The sequence below is a fragment of the Camelina sativa genome, chromosome 1 (assembly GCF_000633955.1).
Source record: "Camelina sativa cultivar DH55 chromosome 1, Cs, whole genome shotgun sequence".
Classification (NCBI taxonomy): Eukaryota; Viridiplantae; Streptophyta; class Magnoliopsida; order Brassicales; family Brassicaceae; genus Camelina; species Camelina sativa.
In genome coordinates, this window is record NC_025685.1 from 4,890,965 (window position 1) to 4,910,657 (window position 19,693).

Sequence of the window (19,693 nt, forward strand, 5' to 3'; positions counted from 1 at the left end):
TACGTCAAAACATAACCTGAAACAGCTTTACCAATCGGAAAACGCCTTTCAAACTCCTCAAGTTCATGAGCTTCGGATGCAGTGTCTAAAATGAACAAGCGTGCCGTCACGTTGCGAGATATTGCTAACCAAACCCATTCCTTATCCACTTTGTAGACATATCCACTGACACATTGTCCAGCAGAAAACTCAAGTTGTTCACTCTCTTGTATATCTTTCAACTCACTGGAATCTGCTTAAATTGCAACAACAAAAAAGAAAGACGCGGAGACAATATTATTGCCTTGTGCGAGCAAAAACTTCGTATGTAATTTTTTTCACACAAGCATACTTGTGACACAAATGCATTATAAACATTGGTTATTGAATTTTTTTTCGCAAACATAATAGCTGGGAAGGGCATCTTAAATCAGATAAATTAAGTAGAACACATTTATTTACACTATCCAAATATTGCAATCTTTGCTAGAATAGACTAACTAAAGAATATATATTTTAAACCCTAACGGCATGTGATTGTTCTGCAATATATATTCTAATGTGAGTCAATGGTCTAGGTAAAAAATTTCAATTCTCTTTGGATTACCTCTAAGCATTGCAGGCTTTACAGAGAGCTCCCAAAGTTGACTCTTTTTAATATCAGTATGACACGGTTTTGCAACAACCCTTGCAGACATTGATTGCCCGACTCTGAATTTGGCAAAAGGTTCTTCACTTGTACTAACATCATTTACCTATTCAATCAAGATTTGAGACGTATAAGCAAAATCTTAGTCCACCAAGTATTGAAGAACGAGTATTACAATCTGAAATGATAATGGTAAGCAACACAAGAATCACCTCAGTTATATGGATTCTTCCTCGGAAACTGTGGCCAAAGTTTACTCTAAGTTCAAAAGGCTTTATTTCAGTAATCTGAAAAGTATAAGTATATTAGTACGAGGCAGCAGAAGGTATTGTGGCATAGACGCAACTAAAAGATATCTACTGTCGAAGACAACGTTGGTAGTTGCCACCAAATTTTTTTGCTTATGATGTACCTTCTCAAGATCAGGATAATTCCTATAAGATTTTCAGTTTTCTTAGAATTCCCTTTTCATTATCTGCACCTATGTAAAGGTTTGCTATGTGTAGTTTCAATGTAATTCCATAGATAATATCTACATTCTGCTGATGTTACAATTTCTACTGCAACAAAGAAAGAAAGACTTAAGAAGAAAGGGCGATAGTAACCTCGGCGTGGACAACAGAACCAACTTCACAGCTGGATTTCTTCTTTGCCTTCTTAGAACGGGAAGTCTCAGAAGTCCCGGAAACAGAGTCAAGAAGTAAAAGCAACCTCCCGGAGGATGAAGGGTTTTGCAGAGCCTCAACAGAAGCAACAACACTGCCCATAGAAAATTAATCAAAAAATTTAGCTACCATTATTAAGTAACTACACCAGTAAGGAAAGCTATATATATTGCCAATAATAGGTATATTGAGTAGATAGAATATCAACTGCCACTGTAAGTAAATACAAATTCACATTTTCTCAGTTTAATCAGGCACGAGATTGGTAACAAAATGGATGATAGCACGCTCACCTTTGTCCAGTGGAAAATTGTTTCACTGGCAACTTCTGTGTGTTATAGTCTGATACTGATGCATATCCTATAGTGTAATCATGCTCTGGAATCGACAAAACCTGGAAAGGGCAACTCTCATTAACATGCACTAATTATTAACTTAATGCAATCATATACTTACCAAGTATTGCTCCTTCACAATCTCTACAACAGCACTGACCCTCTGGTGGACTTCAAGTTCCTTGGAGATTCCTCTTTTACGTTTCTGAAGCAAAATAAGATATAACTTGTCATAAGGCAGCTAAGATCAGCGTCACCGTCCACTGTAGCCTAATTTGGACTTATGTGAACTACGAAGTACATGCAAGAAAACTTGATAAAACAAAACTTGACCAGAGTATATCATCTTAGAGTGAAACCTTTTTTGATTGACTGTTGGAGACCTCCTTATTTAAGTTGTTTATGAGCTCAGGCCTCAAAGACAAATCGACTAGTCTCTCTGCCCTAGAAAGATCAAGAACAACTGCATTGACAACAGAACCGGGTACCAAAGTAGCTCCACCCACTACAAAAATAAGCCATAATGCATCAGACAAAGATTATGTACATATGTGTTTATCAAATACAAATACAAATACAATACATATGAAACTGAACCTAGAAACAGATTCTCTTGTCATACAAAATGACTTACTATGATGCTGAGGTATAAAACCAAGGACGTTATTAATATTTTCAAAATTCACCACCACACCCAGATCATTTTGTTCCTGTATGGTTCCCTTCATCAAACCCCCAATGGAGAATTTCTCAACCCAGCTACACTCACTTTTAGTAATATCAGATGACTGCAGGTCTGATATCTGGACATATAAACAGTAACAGTTAGAACAAAATCCTTCTTAAAAAATCACATGCGAAATTCCGTGACACAAGCTCAAACAAAATGCAATATATAGTTTACATTAATTTTTTTAGGCCAATAAAAAGAAAAAGGTACGTCACAAGAACACCACCTTCTCATCCATGACGAAGTATTCTTGGACAAAAGAAGCATCTACAGATGCGCAAGATGACTGTTTCAATGAAAGAGTTATCCTACTTTTTTCTTGATTGACCTGAAAAACATTACAAATGATCAAGATCTTATAACATCTTCAACAAAATGAATATAAGGCCCTGAGTCAGCGTTCACATACATCAACTATATTAGCCCGAACCGATTGTCCAACAAAGAAGGATTCTGACAGATCTGCCCTGGGTTCGTCAATTGCCTTAAAAAAGAAAAACCAACAAATTTCAAGAAACAAAATATGCCAACAAACATTTGACAGAAAATTTATAGTAAAAAGCAATCCACCTTGCTTCTTGGGGCGAAACCAGTCAGACGACCAAGAAAACGGACAAAGCAGCCATTTTCAATCAAGTTACAAACATAACCCTGTATATGATCATCAAAAATAAATGTGAGTTTATGAACGAATTCATCCACACAGAAATTACTATTTAAAAGAGGCAACTACTCACATGAACCACTGAGTTTGGCTGGAGCTGATTAAAATCCGAAGGAAGCTCTTCAGCTAACTTAATAAGAGAATATTTTGAAGAGAGGGCCAAGTTGTTGCCTTCAATGTCTACATTAAACAAACAATATTACTCCCTATAATTATTACGTATCATCAACCACTAAAAGTTAAATTGCAAAATCATCTCTGCCTTCCTGGAACTAGATGGGTCGATTTGATTAGTTTTAGATACTACACAATGAGAGATGACGCTGAATTAACAATCACTTGGGGAAAGAACTACTCTCATAAAAAGGTTTTTCTCTCTCCGATCCATCAGCATCCACAGAGAGTCTACCTCCTTTAAATATGTGAAGGATATATACACGAAGAATTTGCAAGAATATTAATAAACATACCTAGTACCAGCAGCTTATCAAGCTCATATCCAGGTCTTAAAAGTGACTTCATTAATTGTGCTTGCTCTACATCACAAAGAGCAACTCAGAAACAGATGAATAAAAGCAAAACCCAAAATGAACACTTGTGTGGGTGAAAACACATACCATGATGATCAGCTAATTGTTCAGCAGAAATTGTACCCTTGAGAACTCCTTTGGATTTAACACGGATAATGACTGCCTGACTAGTTATACTATCAATTATCCCAGATACAATGCTACCTAACTTGATTGAATCGTCTTCAGAAACACTGTCACAAATGATTAACACAAATGTGAGCAACATAATTTAATGATATTAAGGCAGCCTTAATGGCAAGATGATTATCAGATTAAAAAGGTAAAACCTTGCTGGCTTTATCATCAAACTAAGGGTGATCCTTCGAGAACCATGAGCCGCACTGGTTACTCTACATTTGACAACCTCTCCGACATGAAACACGGAATCTGGATCACTTCCAGGCTCTAAACCAAGTTCAAATCTGCTTAATTAAAGTCAGTATAGCATATTAGTTTAAGACCATCAAAATAGAAAAACTTAACCAAAGCCTTTATGATGGGAAAAAATCCTATGTACTATATCACAGAATAAAGAATCCAGAACTGAAAATATAACTTTATCATCAGAGCAGTTGACAATGTTGGTTCAGTTCCCCATGTAGGGAAACAGTAGTTGAATTACAACAAAAGAGAGTAGCAATGACCTGGGAACAAATCCTTGCACTCCATTATAAAAGCGAACAAAGCATCCATGCTTTTCAATCTTTGTTATCCAGCCATGCGTCACTAGACCTTCAGTTGCATCAGTGTAAGAACCCAAAATTGGAAGTTTCGACTTCACCTGAAAAGAATAAACATTTCATCTTTACTGCATGAGAACAGAGTTAAAACGTTAACAACCAGAGTTGTTAATAGCAATAAAGTTTATCCACTCCTGACCTCCAAAAAAGATACAAGTTTGAGACTAAATTCCCTCTATATATTTTCATCTATAGATAAGTGAAAATGCTTGATAAAGAAAAAACTTATATTTCATTTCCAACCATTTTTAAAACTTAATAAAGTGAAACCTAGAATCAGCAGATGAAAATAAAATAAGAAATTATATAAAAACGAGATGCAATTATTGAATATATCATAGAAATTATTTGGAAACGTATAAGCGTCCTCTAAACCAACAAAACTAGACCTCAAGGAATATGAAAATAAGCTAACAAAGTCAGATTCATTATCGTAAGAAAACTTACAAGAGTTTTTTTGTAGGTAACAGTTATTCTCTTTGACTTGCAGCCAAGCACACGGAATACTAATTCAGCTCCAACCTGGAAAAGAACATCATTCAAAGCTTATGCATGCTCAACAATATTGAAAATTAATCATGTACGATCAATGTAACATTGTAACCAACCTTGAATTTTTTCCTCGGCTTCGTAACTTCAAACTCAGACATATGCCGAAGTGGGCACATCGCTTTGAGACCACCGGGAAATTGCACAATGGCACCAAATGAATCAACAGATATGACTTTGGCCTTTGTCACCATACCAGGCTTGACATCTGAGTGGGAGAAAACTGGACCTTCAAAGGCGCTTTCCTGCTCAAATTAAAACAACATGAAAAGAAAGAAACAAACAATTGTAAAACAGGAACAAAAACATACACGCACGATAGAGAGAGGTATAAACGTATGATTCTGCACCAAACTACTGCCTGTTGGCAATTAGATTGCAGTGCAGAGGTTGAAATGGATAACTGGAACTAAAGAGCTATCTATTAGCACGCCTGGCAGAAAAAATACCTTTAGAGTCCCTATGGCCAACCCCTCCATCTGCTTAAGGCCGAGTATTCGAACACGGATGTGATTTCCTTCCTTATACTTCTTTTCCAGTTTCTTTACTTCATCTCCTGCGGCATCATATGTCTGCAATTACGGTAAATCTCAGGTTAACAAAGGACATCAAAAGCTTAATCTTTTCAAAAATGAGAATAGCCCATTGGACATACGCTAACGTATGCTGGAGTTGATGCAGGCTTAGAAGGAAGTTCCAGAAGAAGGCCTGATTTATCAATACGAACTACTTTTGCTTCGTCGAATATGCCGCCGCTAGAAACATGCTGTAAAGAACCAATACAAATTTTACAAAAGTATTTTTTAGAAAAGAGCAAAGGCGAAGAATCAATACAGGTACATCCACGACCACCAAACAGAGATCAATGCTGTCTAAGGTATCAAAGGCGATGAATCAAAATTGTAAGATAGTGGATGGTCATTCTATTCAAGCTTAAGTACGCAAAGGCAGTGGTAATAATTGTCGATCTAAGAAATACTGATGTTATGATCACTGACCCTTTATTTAAACCTTAAGAGGTAGCTGTCAAACCAAATTTTCTCAGTCATTATATCTTAGTGGAAGCAAACGGAATTAGTAACTTACCAACGGAGGAGCCTTGTTACAAACAAGATAAGGGTTCAATGTTAAACCAACAGCTCTAGATGATGGATCAATAAACAATATTCTAGCATTAACCTGAAAAACATAAGGAGGATTTTATGCAAGTTAATCAAACGTAAAAAAATAAATCTTTCACTGAAGCATATAAAGCAAACTTTCAACAGTAGAGCGAAAGATATTATTGCAGAATAAGGAGTGTTTAAGCGATTTACCAGAACTATAGTAATCAAAGAAATCAAGTTGTGTTTAACATACAAACAGAACGAATGTATGCATTAAGTACCAGTACTCAACATTCTGAACAATGAGATATATGTTTAACGTAACTTTGTACCTACAGCGTTAGGTACAAATCCGAATACAGTTTGATCTTAGACAACTGCTTTGAACAAGCCTTTCAACTTAGGACATATAGAATTTGAATCTTGTTCAGTTTGGATTTATTAGATGTATGATATGATTCAAAGTCAATTTTCTAGCCAAAGACGATAGACCCATTTTAATGATTTTCCTATACTGTTTTTGTTTGATTTGATTTGATTAAACCGAACTCAACACCCCTTACTTAGAATCCTTGCAAATAAGCACAAAACTTCTAACTACAGAAAATAAACATGGAGGTGGGACTACAAGATCTGCAAACTATGATGTGATATATAATAGAAACACCGCATATAGAAAAATCAGAAAAGAGTGACACCAAAATGCATACCGTCTTATTCTGACTATACTCATCCTTCCAGCTTTTGTTAGACAATGGATTTTTTAGATGGAAGAGATCAACCTGGACATTCGATGAAAACCGTAACTCACATGTGTCAACAAGATTTTGGGTTAATAATGTACAAGATCAGGATCATTAGTAACTTACCGTTCCGTTAAAGTAAGTAAGAAAATCGAACAGTATCCCATTCTCAAGAACTGATTGCACACGAGCATTAATCATCATGCCGGGGATGAGAAGATCAAAGGACATGCCATTAAGATCCTTGGTCTGCAAAATGGTATTCATGTGGTTAAGGTTGTGTAAATTTAGGAACCTTGACTCTGTATTTTTCAAAGGAATGTTCAAGGCATACCAGACACTTTGCCACTGAATCGGGGTCAGAATTAAGACGAACAATTTTACGTTCTCTATCGATCTTTGTAACCACACCCTGAATAAGCTGCCCAGTCTTCATTCCTGACTTCTGGTTTCCTGGAATATTCAGAAAAAGGTAAATAAAATTTTAAGAAGTCAGAAGCATAACCAGAAAGCCAGAAAGTTCGTAAGAAAGATCAAAGGCATCAACAAGGTCTTTAAAAATGTATATGAGATTAGGATCCTCTAAAGTGTTTCCCTTAGTTGGACATAGATAACCAACTTTATCATAATGAATGTTAATAGATAAACTGAATATCATTCCCCTGATGAAATCAAGTTCAAAGTGAGAAAAAGAGCTAAGAGGCCAGTGTATTAGGTAAACCCAGTTTCTTACCATCTTCGCATATTTCGATAAATCCTGTGATAGAAGGTAATCCAAAGTGAAGTATATAACCATGGTCTTCGACGCTTTTCACATTGGCAGAGAAAACCTGAACAAGCATTATGGAAATGAAATAAATTAATTATTTTCCAACAACACATAACCTATCAGCAATTAAAAACTGAGTTGTAGAGTACGACCCCAGTTCATTTGATACAAAATATATAGCTTAATTTATTAAAACCAACTAGCATATGCAACTTAATAAATAAAGTCTAAGCTCGATCAGGCATGAACTCTCTCAACTCCTTTTGGCTCTTTGAATTGCTTTGGCTATGCCAATAAACTTAAAAATAAAAGTACCCGCAAATACATATGAATATCTTAAACAAAGGCAGAGCTCCCAAGTAGTACATAATTGTGAAATTAAAGGAAAGTGAACCAAGTATTGACATACCATCCCTAGTTGAAAAGAATCAAAACTGAATCCCTTGTGCAATAAAGAAAGTCGCAATGAAAGCCATATTTTTCTTTTGCCCGCCTCCTTCGTATCATCATCTAATTGCAATACAATGCAGGGAACAAGCTGACCCACTGAAAAAATGTCTTCAAGGAGTTCATTTTCATCGTCCTGGTTTACAAAAAGAGGACCAACTCTGATTAGATTACAGAAAAGATAACGGAAAGTGGTCAAGATGACCATCGTACAACAAACACAGCCAATTATAGTCTACAGCAGTTACCTCAATCCCAAGATCTGTAAAATCTGACGCCTCACTTGCGCGAACTAATCCACGTAATCCTCCAGGAAGACTAATTACAATATCCTTCTGGTTTACTTCAGTCACAAGTCCCAAAAGCTTCATTCCAGGGGAAATATTCTGAACATAGATTTTGCATAAACATCAGAACAGGAAAAGTAGAGATATAATCTGCTTAAGAAAAACTTCTAGGAGACTAGGACAGTAGCATCATCCGTAAGTAGCAAAATGCCATAGGAGGGTGCATCAACTGAAGAATGCACATGTGTTTTAACACGGGTAAAACAGGCATGAGCGACTGATGTTAGAACTATCTATCTAGATACAGCGTCAGAGGACATAGATTCAGAAACTCAGTCCCTGTAATTTAATGATACATCTACGGATCAGTATCTTGACTCAATCTAGGTTGAGGTAGTTTTCCAACAATGTTGATCAAACCATTAATTCTGAGGTTTATTCGTATGTACACTAACAATAAGTCTCTTAGCCAATTCTGACTAAAAAGAATCTTTTAGTGTCAACATGGTGGACACAGACATGAACATATAAAATAACTCAAACATATAAGACGGTAATATACCTTAGTGGTAATCTTATTGGCATATCTTGGCCTTTTGCCAGTAAGGCCGCCAAAAAGCAATCCCAAATCGTCTGAATCGTTAGGGATTTTCTTTTTTTTAGGCTTTCCCCCTTTGCTCTTCTTAGAAACACGCTCATCAGCGTCAAACTCAGCATCCACTTCTTCATAAATTTTCTCACGCTCTTTTCTACTCAGAGAACTACCTCCACCTGACAATCAATTAAGCATATAAGCAATTAAGTAACATGAAGGGGATGCTCAGAACAAAGAGCCATTTCATATTTCGCTACCTAATTACATCATGAAACCGAGTAAAAGCAAAACAAAATTGAATAGTAGCTTGCATAAACACAGAAATTAGAGGGAGATGACAAACCTCGAGGGAAGTCAGGAACATCTTCGAGCTGTAGAGCGGCTTCAGACCTAGCAGCTAAATCGTCCTTCGTCTTCTTAAACGGTTTCTTCGTTGGTTTAAAGGACTTTGTAGAATCGTGACGTTTTCCATTGGCAATTTTCTTCGACGGTACTCCCATATCTCCAATGGCGGACGCGACAGAGAGTTAGGAAGCTCCTTTTTTTTTGTGTGTAGGTTTATGTTTTTGTAGGGTTTAAAACATTGACTAAGGAAGAAGACGTTTTTGTAGGGTTTTCTGGGAACCGCTTGGTTTGTAATTTTAACCAGAAATTTAAAAATTAAGAACCGGTCGGTTTGGATTTTTAACCCAACAAAAGAAAAAGTGATGGGCTTATCCGGCCCATTATTTGAGATAATTGAAAGGCCCATTGTAGAACGTTCTCGAATAAACATGATCATCTTATTGTAGAAGTAGAACAATCTCATGAGAGAGAGCACCGGCGACGGAACTGCGTTTCTCTAGTGGGGATTCATCATTCATCAATCATCAATCATCAGGTTTTGTTTTCACGATCATATAGTTTTTGCATGTGTTAATCTGCTTCAAAGGTTTTCATAAACTTGTTCGTTTCTGCTATGAACTTGTGTTTATAATGCTATTAACCTCTTCTTTCGTCCCGTTTTGTGTTTTGGGTGACTATTGGAAAGCATTTGTTAGATTCTTCAGCAATATATTCATGCTATTTTGAAGCTTCCTTCTTTGTTCTTCCTGATCATGATTCGTTTTACTTATGCTTTATTTCTGTATAATTATATGTATTCGATTCTTATCATCGCATCTCGTCTCTTTTCGTTTAGTCTTTTTGTTTTAAAAGAAAAAAAAAAATTATGTAATCTCATAAAAAAAAATGCTAATTTAGCTGGTAATTGTCACTATTGTTTTGATTTTTTTTGTGCATGTTTCTCTCCTGAACTTAAATTTTGGTTATTGTCTCCAATTTGAAATCTAAATAGGTTTAGCTCTCTTTTGATGGATTTTGACAGGTTTTTTCACTTTTAAGTGATAATGGGGAGAAGCTATAGTTACAGTCCTTCACCACCAAGGAGTTATGGTAGAAGGTACAGAAGCCCAAGTCCCGTGGGCTACTACAGAGATAGGAGTAGAGATCCCCCAACCAGTCTACTGGTTCGCAATCTCCGGCAAGACTGTAGGTAATAAAAGACTAATGTCCGGCACGACTGTGCATTGCAATCATTTTTGGATATGTGTAATTGATTAAGTTTAAAGCAAGAAGTGTTGGAAGTCTTCACCTTTTGACTTTTTAAAATAATCCAACTTTTGTTTACTATTTCAGGCAAGACGATCTTCGTAGACCATTTGGGCGGTTTGGTCGTCTCAAGGATATCTATATACCTCGTAATTATTACACTGGGTGAGTGATTACAACTTCTTACCTCTAATTTCTTTCCGTTTATATGGACTTCTTGCTGTCCTAGCCAGCTAGCCTTTTTTTGTAAGTGTAAGTCTATTGGTTTATCAAGTTTTGGTTGTCTTATTGGAAGTGTTGAAGATGAAGAACTAGGAATATTTATGTGCATGAGATCAATGAAGTAATAAGAATTCTTTATTCGGGACTACAGAGTGTAAGTGAGTACTGTTGATGACAGTTTAATACTTCTAGTTTGAGAAGGGAGTTGGTTTTTATATCATTTTGAAGATGCTCTTGTCAAAGTCGAAGTTAGTACAGTCATTCAACAAGGTTAGCAGCCAGCTAATTGTTTATACTTGATTGATTACTTCTAAGTTTTTTTTTGTGGGTTCTAGTTTGAAGTTTCCTTATCTGAATCTTAAACATCAAATTTGGTTTAGAGGAGATGTACTTCTTTTTAGATTTGTATACCAGATATCTGATGCTATGAACTTGCAGGGAGCCTCGTGGCTTCGGCTTTGTGCAGTACTATGATCCTGCTGATGCTGCAGATGCAAAGTATCATTTAGATGGCTATGTTCTCCTTGGACGTGAAATAACTGTTGTATTCGCGGAGGAGAACAGAAAGAAGCCCTCTGAAATGAGAGAGCGATTAAGGTGAGGCTTGAATTTCACCAAATTAGCTTGTCGATTAACATATGAAATAACTCTATAACTATTCAACTGGTCAATACTTTCTCTCTGTCTTGGGTTTGTTAAAACAATTGAATTTCAATTTCAGGGGCAGAACATCTACAAGATCTCCTGGCTATTCACGTTCACCTAAACACAGAAGAAGCTATTCGCGTTCACCAAACTACAGAAGAAGCTTCACGCGTTCACCATATGATGATAGGCGCCATTCAAGGTAGTGTGATAGAGATGCTTGATCCCAGTTTCGGTCTTAGGTTTTTGATTGTTTTTGTTTGGAGGAAATAGTCTTCAATGTATAACCAAATCTACTAAGAGATCGGTTCTAACCCTTAGGGATATGCACATATGATATTGTTTTTGAGCAGATCGGTTTCCCGAGGGGATAGGGAGGGATCATACTCAAGGTCAAGCTTAAGGTCTCGGTATGAATCAAGAAGCAGAAGCCGGAGTCCCGGATACTGAAGGTGCTATGACCTAAGCAAGGTGATGATGAAGATGGGTATGGTGTTGGTGTTACGCTGTGGGAGTTAGTAATATACGAGTAAGTAAGCATTTGTGATTTAGTACTCTTTGAGACTGTTGTGGAAGAACAATAAATCATGGTTGGAGTAGAGGAGAAACCATGTGTGTTGTTTGGTTTCATTTCCTTAGCACGTTATGGTAGCTTTTGTATCTAAACGGTTGACATCTATGCTAGTGATTATTATATCCTGTTTTTACCGGAATGAAATAGCGCTTTACTGATTTCGAGTTTTCACTACATTATGAAGTGTGGAATGACTGTAATGATCCCAAAAACTATTACGGTGAGAATTTTGTTCACATATCGTTTTTTCCAATAACTGTATTGCTTCTTTGAAAGTAGACATAAACTATATGAGTCTATACAACACAGTTAATAAGATGAGGTAAGTTGTTTGTTATAAAGGAGGGCTTTTAAGTTTTCTCCAAATGCTTTAAGATGGCCATATAATCCTCAAGCCATTAAGATGTGATGTGAATTACCTAATTCCCAACACGAAGATTTGAGAATTTTTTTTTCATGTTAGCTAAATATCATTGGTTGATTTCTTTTCCTTTTTTCTTTCTTTGAAATCTAAATCACGTGTAGGAAGCCGATCAAATGTTGGAAAGAAGATCGTAAGGCAATCTTTTGGTCCAGTTGATTTTTAAAATATTTATTTGCCTATAAAACAGAGGAAGTTTTTCATCATCTTTTGTCCTTGGAACTAACCAATCTTTCAATCTTCTTATAAAAACAAAAGTTACATACCTGTCTCTTAACGATAACAAGATAAGAAAATTTTAAATCTTTCTTGGTTTACTTACTCTCTTTCTAATTAAGTATATTCTTGTTGTTCATCTCCAAAGGTATGCTTTCTAGGTTAAGCGTATTACAAGCCACCAATTTCTTAACCAACAAGTTTCTTTCTATTTTAAAAAATTTAATGAAATGTTAGTATTTGTTTTAGAATCGTACAGTGTCGGCAGATATTTTTGATAGTCTTATTTAGAAATGACCCTTTCTCTATTTCTTATTTCTTAGCTTGTGATGGAGGCTCTCTTCTTGAGTTCTTCTTCTTCCTTCATTGCTGCATCAAACAAACTTACTAGATCGCACAACCCTTGTGACTGGTCTAAATTGGTTAGGCAGAAGAAAAGGTTAGGCTTAACATGGTGTCGTGTAGGTGGTGGTGGTGACGGTGGGAGAAACAATAACGCAGAGAGGCCTATTCGGGTTTCTTCGCTTTTGAAAGGCAGAGGTCAAGTACTGATTAGGGAACCGAGTCCGCCAACTATGGACGCTGAGACATTGGTTCTGTCTCCAAACGGGAACGGGAGAACCATCGAGATCAATGGAGTAAAGACTTTGATGCCTTTTAGTGGCGCTGCTATGGTGGGGATGAAAGAAGGGCTTGGCATAATCAGTTTCCTCCAAGGGAAGAAGTTTCTAATCACTGGTTCTACCGGTTTCTTAGCTAAAGGTAAAAATTAACTACATGTATGCTTTATTATATATCGCAACTCTCTGTCTCTAACTTATTTCCTCTTTCGATGTCTCTAGTGCTTATTGAGAAAGTCTTGAGAATGGCTCCAGATGTCAGCAAGATATATCTCTTGATTAAAGCTAAAAACAAAGAAGCTGCGATCGAGCGGCTAAAGAACGAGGTAAGACCTTTTCATTTTGATTCTTTGCTAGTCAAGTTATGTACCTTGTAATGTTCATGACTCTGACCAACGGGATCGCTCCTTTTACAGGTGTTAGATGCAGAGCTTTTTAATACTCTAAGAGAGACTCACGGAGCATCGTACATGTCGTTCATGTTAACCAAACTCATCCCTGTGACAGGAAACATTTGCGATTCAAACATTGGGTTGCAGGCAGATTCAGCTGAGGAAATTGCGAAAGAAGTTGATGTGATTATCAACTCTGCTGCCAATACAACCTTCAATGAAAGGTTGGCAACTGTCAGATTACGCTTGCTTTGAGTTATCTTGTTTAAGACATCTAGATATTATCAATACAATCTTGATTTACTAATCTTGTTGTGTTTGTGGCGGATATTGAAGATACGATGTTGCTCTGGACATAAACACAAGAGGGCCTGGTAATCTCATGGGATTCGCCAAGAAGTGCAAGAAACTCAAACTGTTCTTGCAAGTATCCACAGGTACGTGAATATGGCAAAACAGATCTGATGTTTCGGTTTCTTCATTTGATTTCTTATAAAAATAAACAATTGTGTGCAGCTTATGTGAATGGACAAAGACAAGGAAGGATCATGGAGAAGCCATTCTCGATGGGAGACTGTATAGCAACTGAGAACTTTCTAGAAGGAAATAGAAAAGCATTAGATGTTGACAAAGAGATGAAGTTAGCTCTTGAAGCTGCTAGAAAAGGGATTCAAAATCAAGATGAGGCGCAGAAGATGAAAGATCTCGGTCTAGAGAGGTATGAATCTCTAAATCTTCATCTTAACTATTTTGCAGCAACGACCTTAAACATACCAATTAATAAAACAGGGCAAGATCATATGGATGGCAAGACACTTATGTTTTCACCAAAGCAATGGGTGAGATGATGATCAATAGCATTCGAGGAGACGTACCTGTGGTTATTATAAGGCCTAGTGTCATTGAAAGCACTTACAAAGACCCTTTCCCTGGATGGATGGAAGGAAACAGGTGTAACTATATTTTAATTTGCTTTGCTGCATATATTTAGGTAGGTGTACAAAACTGATTCTTCTTCATGTATGTATTAAACTCAGGATGATGGACCCTATAGTTCTCTGTTACGGGAAGGGGCAACTCACGGGGTTTCTGGTTGATCCAAAAGGAGTTCTTGATGTGGTTCCTGCTGATATGGTTGTTAATGCAACCTTAGCTGCCATAGCAAAGCACGGAATGTCAACGACGGATCCGGAACCTGACATAAACGTGTATCAGATCGCTTCTTCGGCCATAAACCCGCTGGTTTTCGAAGACTTAGCTGAGCTTTTTTATAACCATTACAAATCATCCCCGTGCATGGACTCAAAAGGTGATCCTATCATGGTGCGCTTGATGAAACTTTTCAATTCCGTTGATGATTTCTCGGATCATCTGTGGAGAGATGCTCAAGAACGGAGTGGGTTGATGAGTGGTTTGAGCTCAGCGGATAGTAAGATGATGCAGAAGCTAAAGTTTATATGCAAGAAATCAGTTGAACAAGCCAAACACCTTGCAACTATTTATGAGCCATACACTTTTTATGGTGGAAGGTAAGACAGAACTCATATATGTATTCTAATTCTTTAAGTAATCCGGCTAAGTTAGTTCATCTTTTGTTTTGGTTTCAGATTTGATAACAGCAATACAGAGAGGTTAATGGAGAAGATGTCAGAGGACGAGAAGAGAGAGTTTGGGTTTGATGTTGGAAGCATTAACTGGAAGGACTACATTACAAACGTTCACATTCCCGGTTTAAGAAGGCATGTCTTGAAAGGAAGAGCTTAAATTCATATCTCACTAAACCAGACCAAAGAGAATCAATCGTTTCTTTTATCTTTTTTTTTTTTTCTTTCATTCTGTGTAATCGTGTTGTGTCTAATATATATCACTTTGATTTGTAATAATTTGAAGAAAAAAAAAAGAGTGTTGTTATCTATGAGTTTGCCCAAAATCTACTCATGTTCGATCCAAGACAAGTTAAAAGTTACAACTTGTAAAAATCTTATAAGTCTAAATGTAAACGTTTCTTTAAACAAAACTATTAAATGTTGAGGTTTATGAAGTCCGTAACATAAAACTATTAATGAATAACATAATTTTATCAATTAAAGACCTTTACCGATTGCCTTATAAAACACATCTTGTTTCTTGTCATCAATATCACGTTCACATCTTGACAACAACAACAACACAAAAAAAAAAAAAAAAAAACACATATATTCAAAACCAAAAGCAAAAAATGGCAAAGTCTTTTACCATGATAATGCTCGTATCGATAGTAATGTTTTACATGGCTAATCCAATTTTTTCCCAGGAAATTGATCCATATTCAGAAGAGGTACCAGAAGATGTGGCTATGTCTCCAACTGATTTTGAATTTTACGTTGAAACTCCCGATGAAGCTCCATTCGAAGAAGCTGATTCACCCGCAATGAAATATGACACGGAGCTTATTCACCATTATTCGCACAAACAACTCGATTTTCTTCGGGGTTGTGCGGAAAAACCGAGCTCGAAATGCGGAGATACGATTTTCAAAAACTTGGTGGATGAGACGACATCAACCCCAATTACAGATGAATGTTGTCGTGATATATTGAAGATTGGCAGAGATTGCCATCTCGGAATTGTTAAGGTTTTGTTCTCCACATATGAGTACAAAGATATTGCATCTAAGGCTATTCCAAGAAGCAAACAAACATGGAACGATTGTGTTCGTAGAGTTGGGAGCAATATTGGTGCTCCAGTGTCTTTGGAGTAATAAACTATAATACTCACTCGTGCTGATGTATCTATTTTGTGATTTGAATGTTATACCAATTTATTTTTGGTAGTCAAGAAGAAAGAACCATAAAATATATTTTACGTTTTTTATCCATCGTTTGAATTAGTCCAACATATATACTAACTGACAATGCATATGCAAAATGATAGTTTGTAAAATGGTTGGAATTCAACATAATTTATCAATCTAATCCGATAAGAAATTTAAAATCATATATGGACTTTTCGAAGTTGGATTCCAAAATAATACCCTCACCCAAATCTGTATTATTATTCTTAAATATTTTTAGTGGATATTGATATGGATATCATGTTTAATTATAGAGGCTTAATTATTCTGACATAAAGATCTTGACCTCCGGCGACATAAAATTCCTCATATCCCTGAGCTCTCTAGTCCAAATCACACAACCTGACCCACCATTGCGGATATCCTTATTGGCGAACCCGGTACAATTACAATCCTTTAAACACTTCTCCTCACATTCATTCAACCCAATTCTCTTGTCCACGATTGCTGTGCTTGTATCCGGCAGCTTCATCATCTTCATCATAAGAAAACCATCTCCGTGGCAGTTCAATCGTGACTTCCTCACACATCCACTGGACGTATCTCCCAAAGCCCAAGCCGTCATATTCTTTGGAACGAATCCTCTGATACAGTTACACTTCGGTGACCTATTCATGTCACAATAACTGTACGGACCACAGATTTGGTACAGATCGCATTCGTCGTTAGGTAAAATCCATATCAAATTCCATTCCAATGATGTCGAATCCCATCTGAGCATCTGTAGTATCCCTTCGGAAGTTAGTCTAACTCTCGAGTGGAGGCTTTGGTTGGTGACTTTGAAACTGTAAGCAACTTCCTCTCTGTTCTCTATGAAGTTGGTAACAACGTCAAAGTAGCTCCAATTTTGCATGGTTGGTATACCACTAAACCCGACTCCATTCCACGGACCGGATCGGTACAATAGAAACTCTTTCTTGTAAAGAAATAACTCAGGTAGCCCTTTAGTTTCTAGTTTGAACGTGAAGCCATCGCTTGAGGGATCATAAAGGCTTTTCCAAGAACTGAGGAAACTCTCGTGTCCTGTTTTGAGATTCCGACCAATTTTCATCTCCGGGAGCAGAGTATTCACCGGGAAATCAAAGCTTTGCCACAAGAAACGATTTTGATATTTGCTTTGGGAGTCTCTAAGCACGAAGTTGCCGTTAGCGAGAAGCTCTGCCACCACTGGAGATCTCACCGTTCTCGTCAGATTCGTTGACCAGACAGGAGCATCGGAATGATCAAGGAGGACGAGGTTATCGTAAGAGATCTTTAATGTTCCAGTGGATTTGGAAAGAGGATTGTTTCTGTTGGCAACCCATACATAAGCTCTAGTAGAGGTTGACTTGTACCAAATCCCAAGATACCAACGATCACCATTTCGAGATCTTGTTGTTGTGGTCTTAAAGAAACCAAGCTCGAAGACATCACCAGGAGACACAATGGTTCGGTTGCTTGAGATTGTCAGAGTTTCTGTAGATGACAAAGTATTGATCGAGAGCACATGAGAAAACAGAGCTAAGACAACGAACAAGAAGAAGAAAGTGTAAGAGTTTGGTATTGTGCCTCTCATCTCTCTCTAGTCTTCACCACTTTGTTTCTTATGCTCTTCTTCTTTTCTTTATCCCTTTACTTTATATATAGATTTCTTCACACGTTTGGTTTTCAAATTTGCAAAATTTTGTGAGCATGTTGATTAACATTATAGTCAGCAGACATGACAAATGTAATTTTCCACGTTCTTTGACTTTTCAGCACTTAATTAATTGAGTTCAACAAACTATTGCCATTAGTCGATAACTTTGGCATGTGAAATTTTATTTTCTCATGGAACATAGCATATGCTGTTCAACAATTCATCCATGATCCTCGTCCCAAGAAAGTCATGCTATGGATGCATCCTTTAATTTCGATACGTTTGATGTGTTTTTTTAGTCTTACTAGATTATGGGTGGCCATGCAAAGATATTGTTCATTTTGAAATAAATAATGGAAATTAAATATAACGGGAGTGTCCCGATCCAAACCCGAACTACTTTCCGTAGTATGTGGAATAGTTCTCATTAATAAAAAATAAAAAAATAATAAAAGTATGAAAAGTGAGAATAGAACTTTTGAGAACGAGACTAAAAATACACATGGCAACATATAATTGGTTAATTTTTTTTTTACATTTTAAATAAATAACTAAACCAAATAATTGATATTAAAATAATATACATATTTGAGAGACGGTATTCCACTGCAAATGCTTTTTTTTTTTTTTTTTTCANAGATTGTCTTTTATTGATTGAAGCATAGTTTAACAGGCCAACATTACAAGCCAAAATAACCAAGTCTACAATACAAACCCAATAAACAAAAGCCCAATAAGATAACCCTTGGATATGGAAAGCTCAAATACAGCACATAACACGTGGCTATTGGAGAACATGTAGGAAGACACGTGGAAAGACGAAGGAGTGGAAATCTCCGATCTCTGGCAGTTGCTGTGTCGCCGGAAAGCAACTATTCCAGCCAAAATTGCCGGAAAACTGACTGCACGACCGATCTCACTCTTTGCCCAAAGATTTAAAGGCAAGATCCCAGTTTAGGTTGATGAGAATAAGACTCCACTTAGCACAATCTGAAAAACTTCTTCATCTTCGATTAACAGCTTTTCAATCTTCAAGGTTTTTTTTTTTATCTAAAAGCTTCCGCCATTGAACCTGCAAAACAAACAAACTACCTCTATCCAACCAGTATCGACATATGAAATATACCATCAATTGCTTTAATTGCTTCTAAATCATCCCAAAGAGCCAAGAGAGACACCAATCCACAACTCCCAACCAAATCGAGCCCCTTAAACAAGGGAGGACCAGCGAATTACAAACTCGGATTAAAGGAGTTATATGCAATTAAAACCAATTGAAACTGATACACAATTGAAATTCAAGGAGAGAAAAGAAAGAAAAAACTAAATCCAGAAAAACCGGAACCAAAAGTTGATACTCGCCAGAAAAACGACCATCGAACTGCTAGAGACAAAGCCGGATATCTTCACTATAGAAGCTGAAAGATACCGCAAGCAAAGCCAGCCACATGTGCTAATTGGAGCCACTGCAAATGCTCTTTATATGCCATTTTTTTTTGTTCAATGTAGCTTTTTAAATATTTAAATAATATAATCTTCTATATATATATATATATTTTTTCCTTCACATTCTTAAATAATTTCTATTGTCGAATAAAATGATTTATATATCTTTATCTTAGTGGAAAATGAGATGAGGGTGTGTTCTGTATTCGGTTTATTGACTCTGGCCGATTTAACCCGATTCATTGGTTTGGATTGAATTTTAAATTTTTACTCCGGTATTCATAAT

The 19,693-nt window shown here is 36.6% G+C and overlaps 5 protein-coding genes across 7 annotated transcripts in view; 3 read left to right on the top strand and 2 right to left on the bottom strand.

Moving 5' to 3' along the window:
* Window positions 1-9,394, bottom strand: part of LOC104776039 (rRNA biogenesis protein RRP5) — a 20,912-nt gene extending 11,518 nt beyond the window's left edge. Inside the window, exons 1-29 of one of the 2 annotated variants that reach the window (XM_019245731.1) lie at window positions 9,174-9,394; window positions 8,798-9,006; window positions 8,197-8,334; window positions 7,911-8,084; window positions 7,466-7,562; window positions 7,067-7,185; window positions 6,859-6,981; window positions 6,700-6,771; window positions 5,970-6,062; window positions 5,539-5,649; window positions 5,333-5,455; window positions 4,943-5,128; window positions 4,782-4,856; window positions 4,239-4,375; window positions 3,882-4,016; window positions 3,640-3,785; window positions 3,493-3,558; window positions 3,096-3,202; window positions 2,929-3,009; window positions 2,768-2,842; window positions 2,585-2,686; window positions 2,263-2,431; window positions 1,988-2,133; window positions 1,750-1,833; window positions 1,587-1,687; window positions 1,234-1,387; window positions 841-915; window positions 587-734; window positions 130-232 (exon numbers count right to left, since the gene is read on the bottom strand). In XM_019245731.1, coding sequence (XP_019101276.1) covers window positions 130-232; window positions 587-734; window positions 841-915; window positions 1,234-1,387; window positions 1,587-1,687; window positions 1,750-1,833; window positions 1,988-2,133; window positions 2,263-2,431; window positions 2,585-2,686; window positions 2,768-2,842; window positions 2,929-3,009; window positions 3,096-3,202; window positions 3,493-3,558; window positions 3,640-3,785; window positions 3,882-4,016; window positions 4,239-4,375; window positions 4,782-4,856; window positions 4,943-5,128; window positions 5,333-5,455; window positions 5,539-5,649; window positions 5,970-6,062; window positions 6,700-6,771; window positions 6,859-6,981; window positions 7,067-7,185; window positions 7,466-7,562; window positions 7,911-8,084; window positions 8,197-8,334; window positions 8,798-9,006; window positions 9,174-9,330 — 3,506 coding nt within the window. In that variant the 5' untranslated portion in view covers window positions 9,331-9,394. Of the gene's footprint in view, window positions 1-16; window positions 233-586; window positions 735-840; window positions 916-1,233; window positions 1,388-1,586; window positions 1,688-1,749; window positions 1,834-1,987; window positions 2,134-2,262; window positions 2,432-2,584; window positions 2,687-2,767; window positions 2,843-2,928; window positions 3,010-3,095; window positions 3,203-3,492; window positions 3,559-3,639; window positions 3,786-3,881; window positions 4,017-4,238; window positions 4,376-4,781; window positions 4,857-4,942; window positions 5,129-5,332; window positions 5,456-5,538; window positions 5,650-5,969; window positions 6,063-6,699; window positions 6,772-6,858; window positions 6,982-7,066; window positions 7,186-7,465; window positions 7,563-7,910; window positions 8,085-8,196; window positions 8,335-8,797; window positions 9,007-9,173 lie in introns of both variants that reach the window. The other variant, XM_010500038.2, reaches the window with a different exon arrangement.
* On the top strand, window positions 9,624-12,019 carry LOC104776048 (serine/arginine-rich SC35-like splicing factor SCL33). Its single transcript, XM_010500050.2, has 6 exons — window positions 9,624-9,710; window positions 10,197-10,364; window positions 10,508-10,585; window positions 11,081-11,239; window positions 11,364-11,489; window positions 11,641-12,019. Exons 2-6 carry the CDS (start codon window positions 10,219-10,221, stop codon window positions 11,735-11,737), a joined length of 606 nt encoding a protein of 201 aa, XP_010498352.1. The 5' UTR covers window positions 9,624-9,710; window positions 10,197-10,218; the 3' UTR covers window positions 11,738-12,019.
* Window positions 12,457-15,455, top strand: LOC104776056 (fatty acyl-CoA reductase 2). Of its 2 annotated transcripts, XM_010500062.2 has the most exons (9): window positions 12,457-12,646; window positions 12,822-13,260; window positions 13,341-13,444; window positions 13,535-13,734; window positions 13,847-13,947; window positions 14,027-14,228; window positions 14,300-14,461; window positions 14,548-15,039; window positions 15,118-15,455. In XM_010500062.2, the coding sequence occupies exons 2-9, from the start codon at window positions 12,828-12,830 to the stop codon at window positions 15,272-15,274; spliced, it is 1,851 nt and encodes a 616-aa protein (XP_010498364.1). In that variant the 5' UTR covers window positions 12,457-12,646; window positions 12,822-12,827; the 3' UTR covers window positions 15,275-15,455. The 2 variants fall into 2 exon arrangements, with proteins under 2 accessions (XP_010498364.1, XP_010498373.1); XM_010500071.2 differs by having other exon boundaries at window positions 12,457-13,260.
* On the top strand, window positions 15,674-16,333 carry LOC104776077. The gene has a single exon (XM_010500088.1). The coding sequence runs from the start codon at window positions 15,729-15,731 to the stop codon at window positions 16,248-16,250; it is 522 nt and encodes a 173-aa protein (XP_010498390.1). The 5' UTR covers window positions 15,674-15,728; the 3' UTR covers window positions 16,251-16,333.
* LOC104776089 (S-locus-specific glycoprotein-like) lies at window positions 16,449-17,929 on the bottom strand. Its single transcript, XM_010500096.2, is given in 3 exon segments — window positions 16,449-16,643; window positions 16,646-16,668; window positions 16,671-17,929. Coding segments are annotated over 3 exon segments (1,293 nt in total). The 5' UTR covers window positions 17,899-17,929; the 3' UTR covers window positions 16,449-16,601.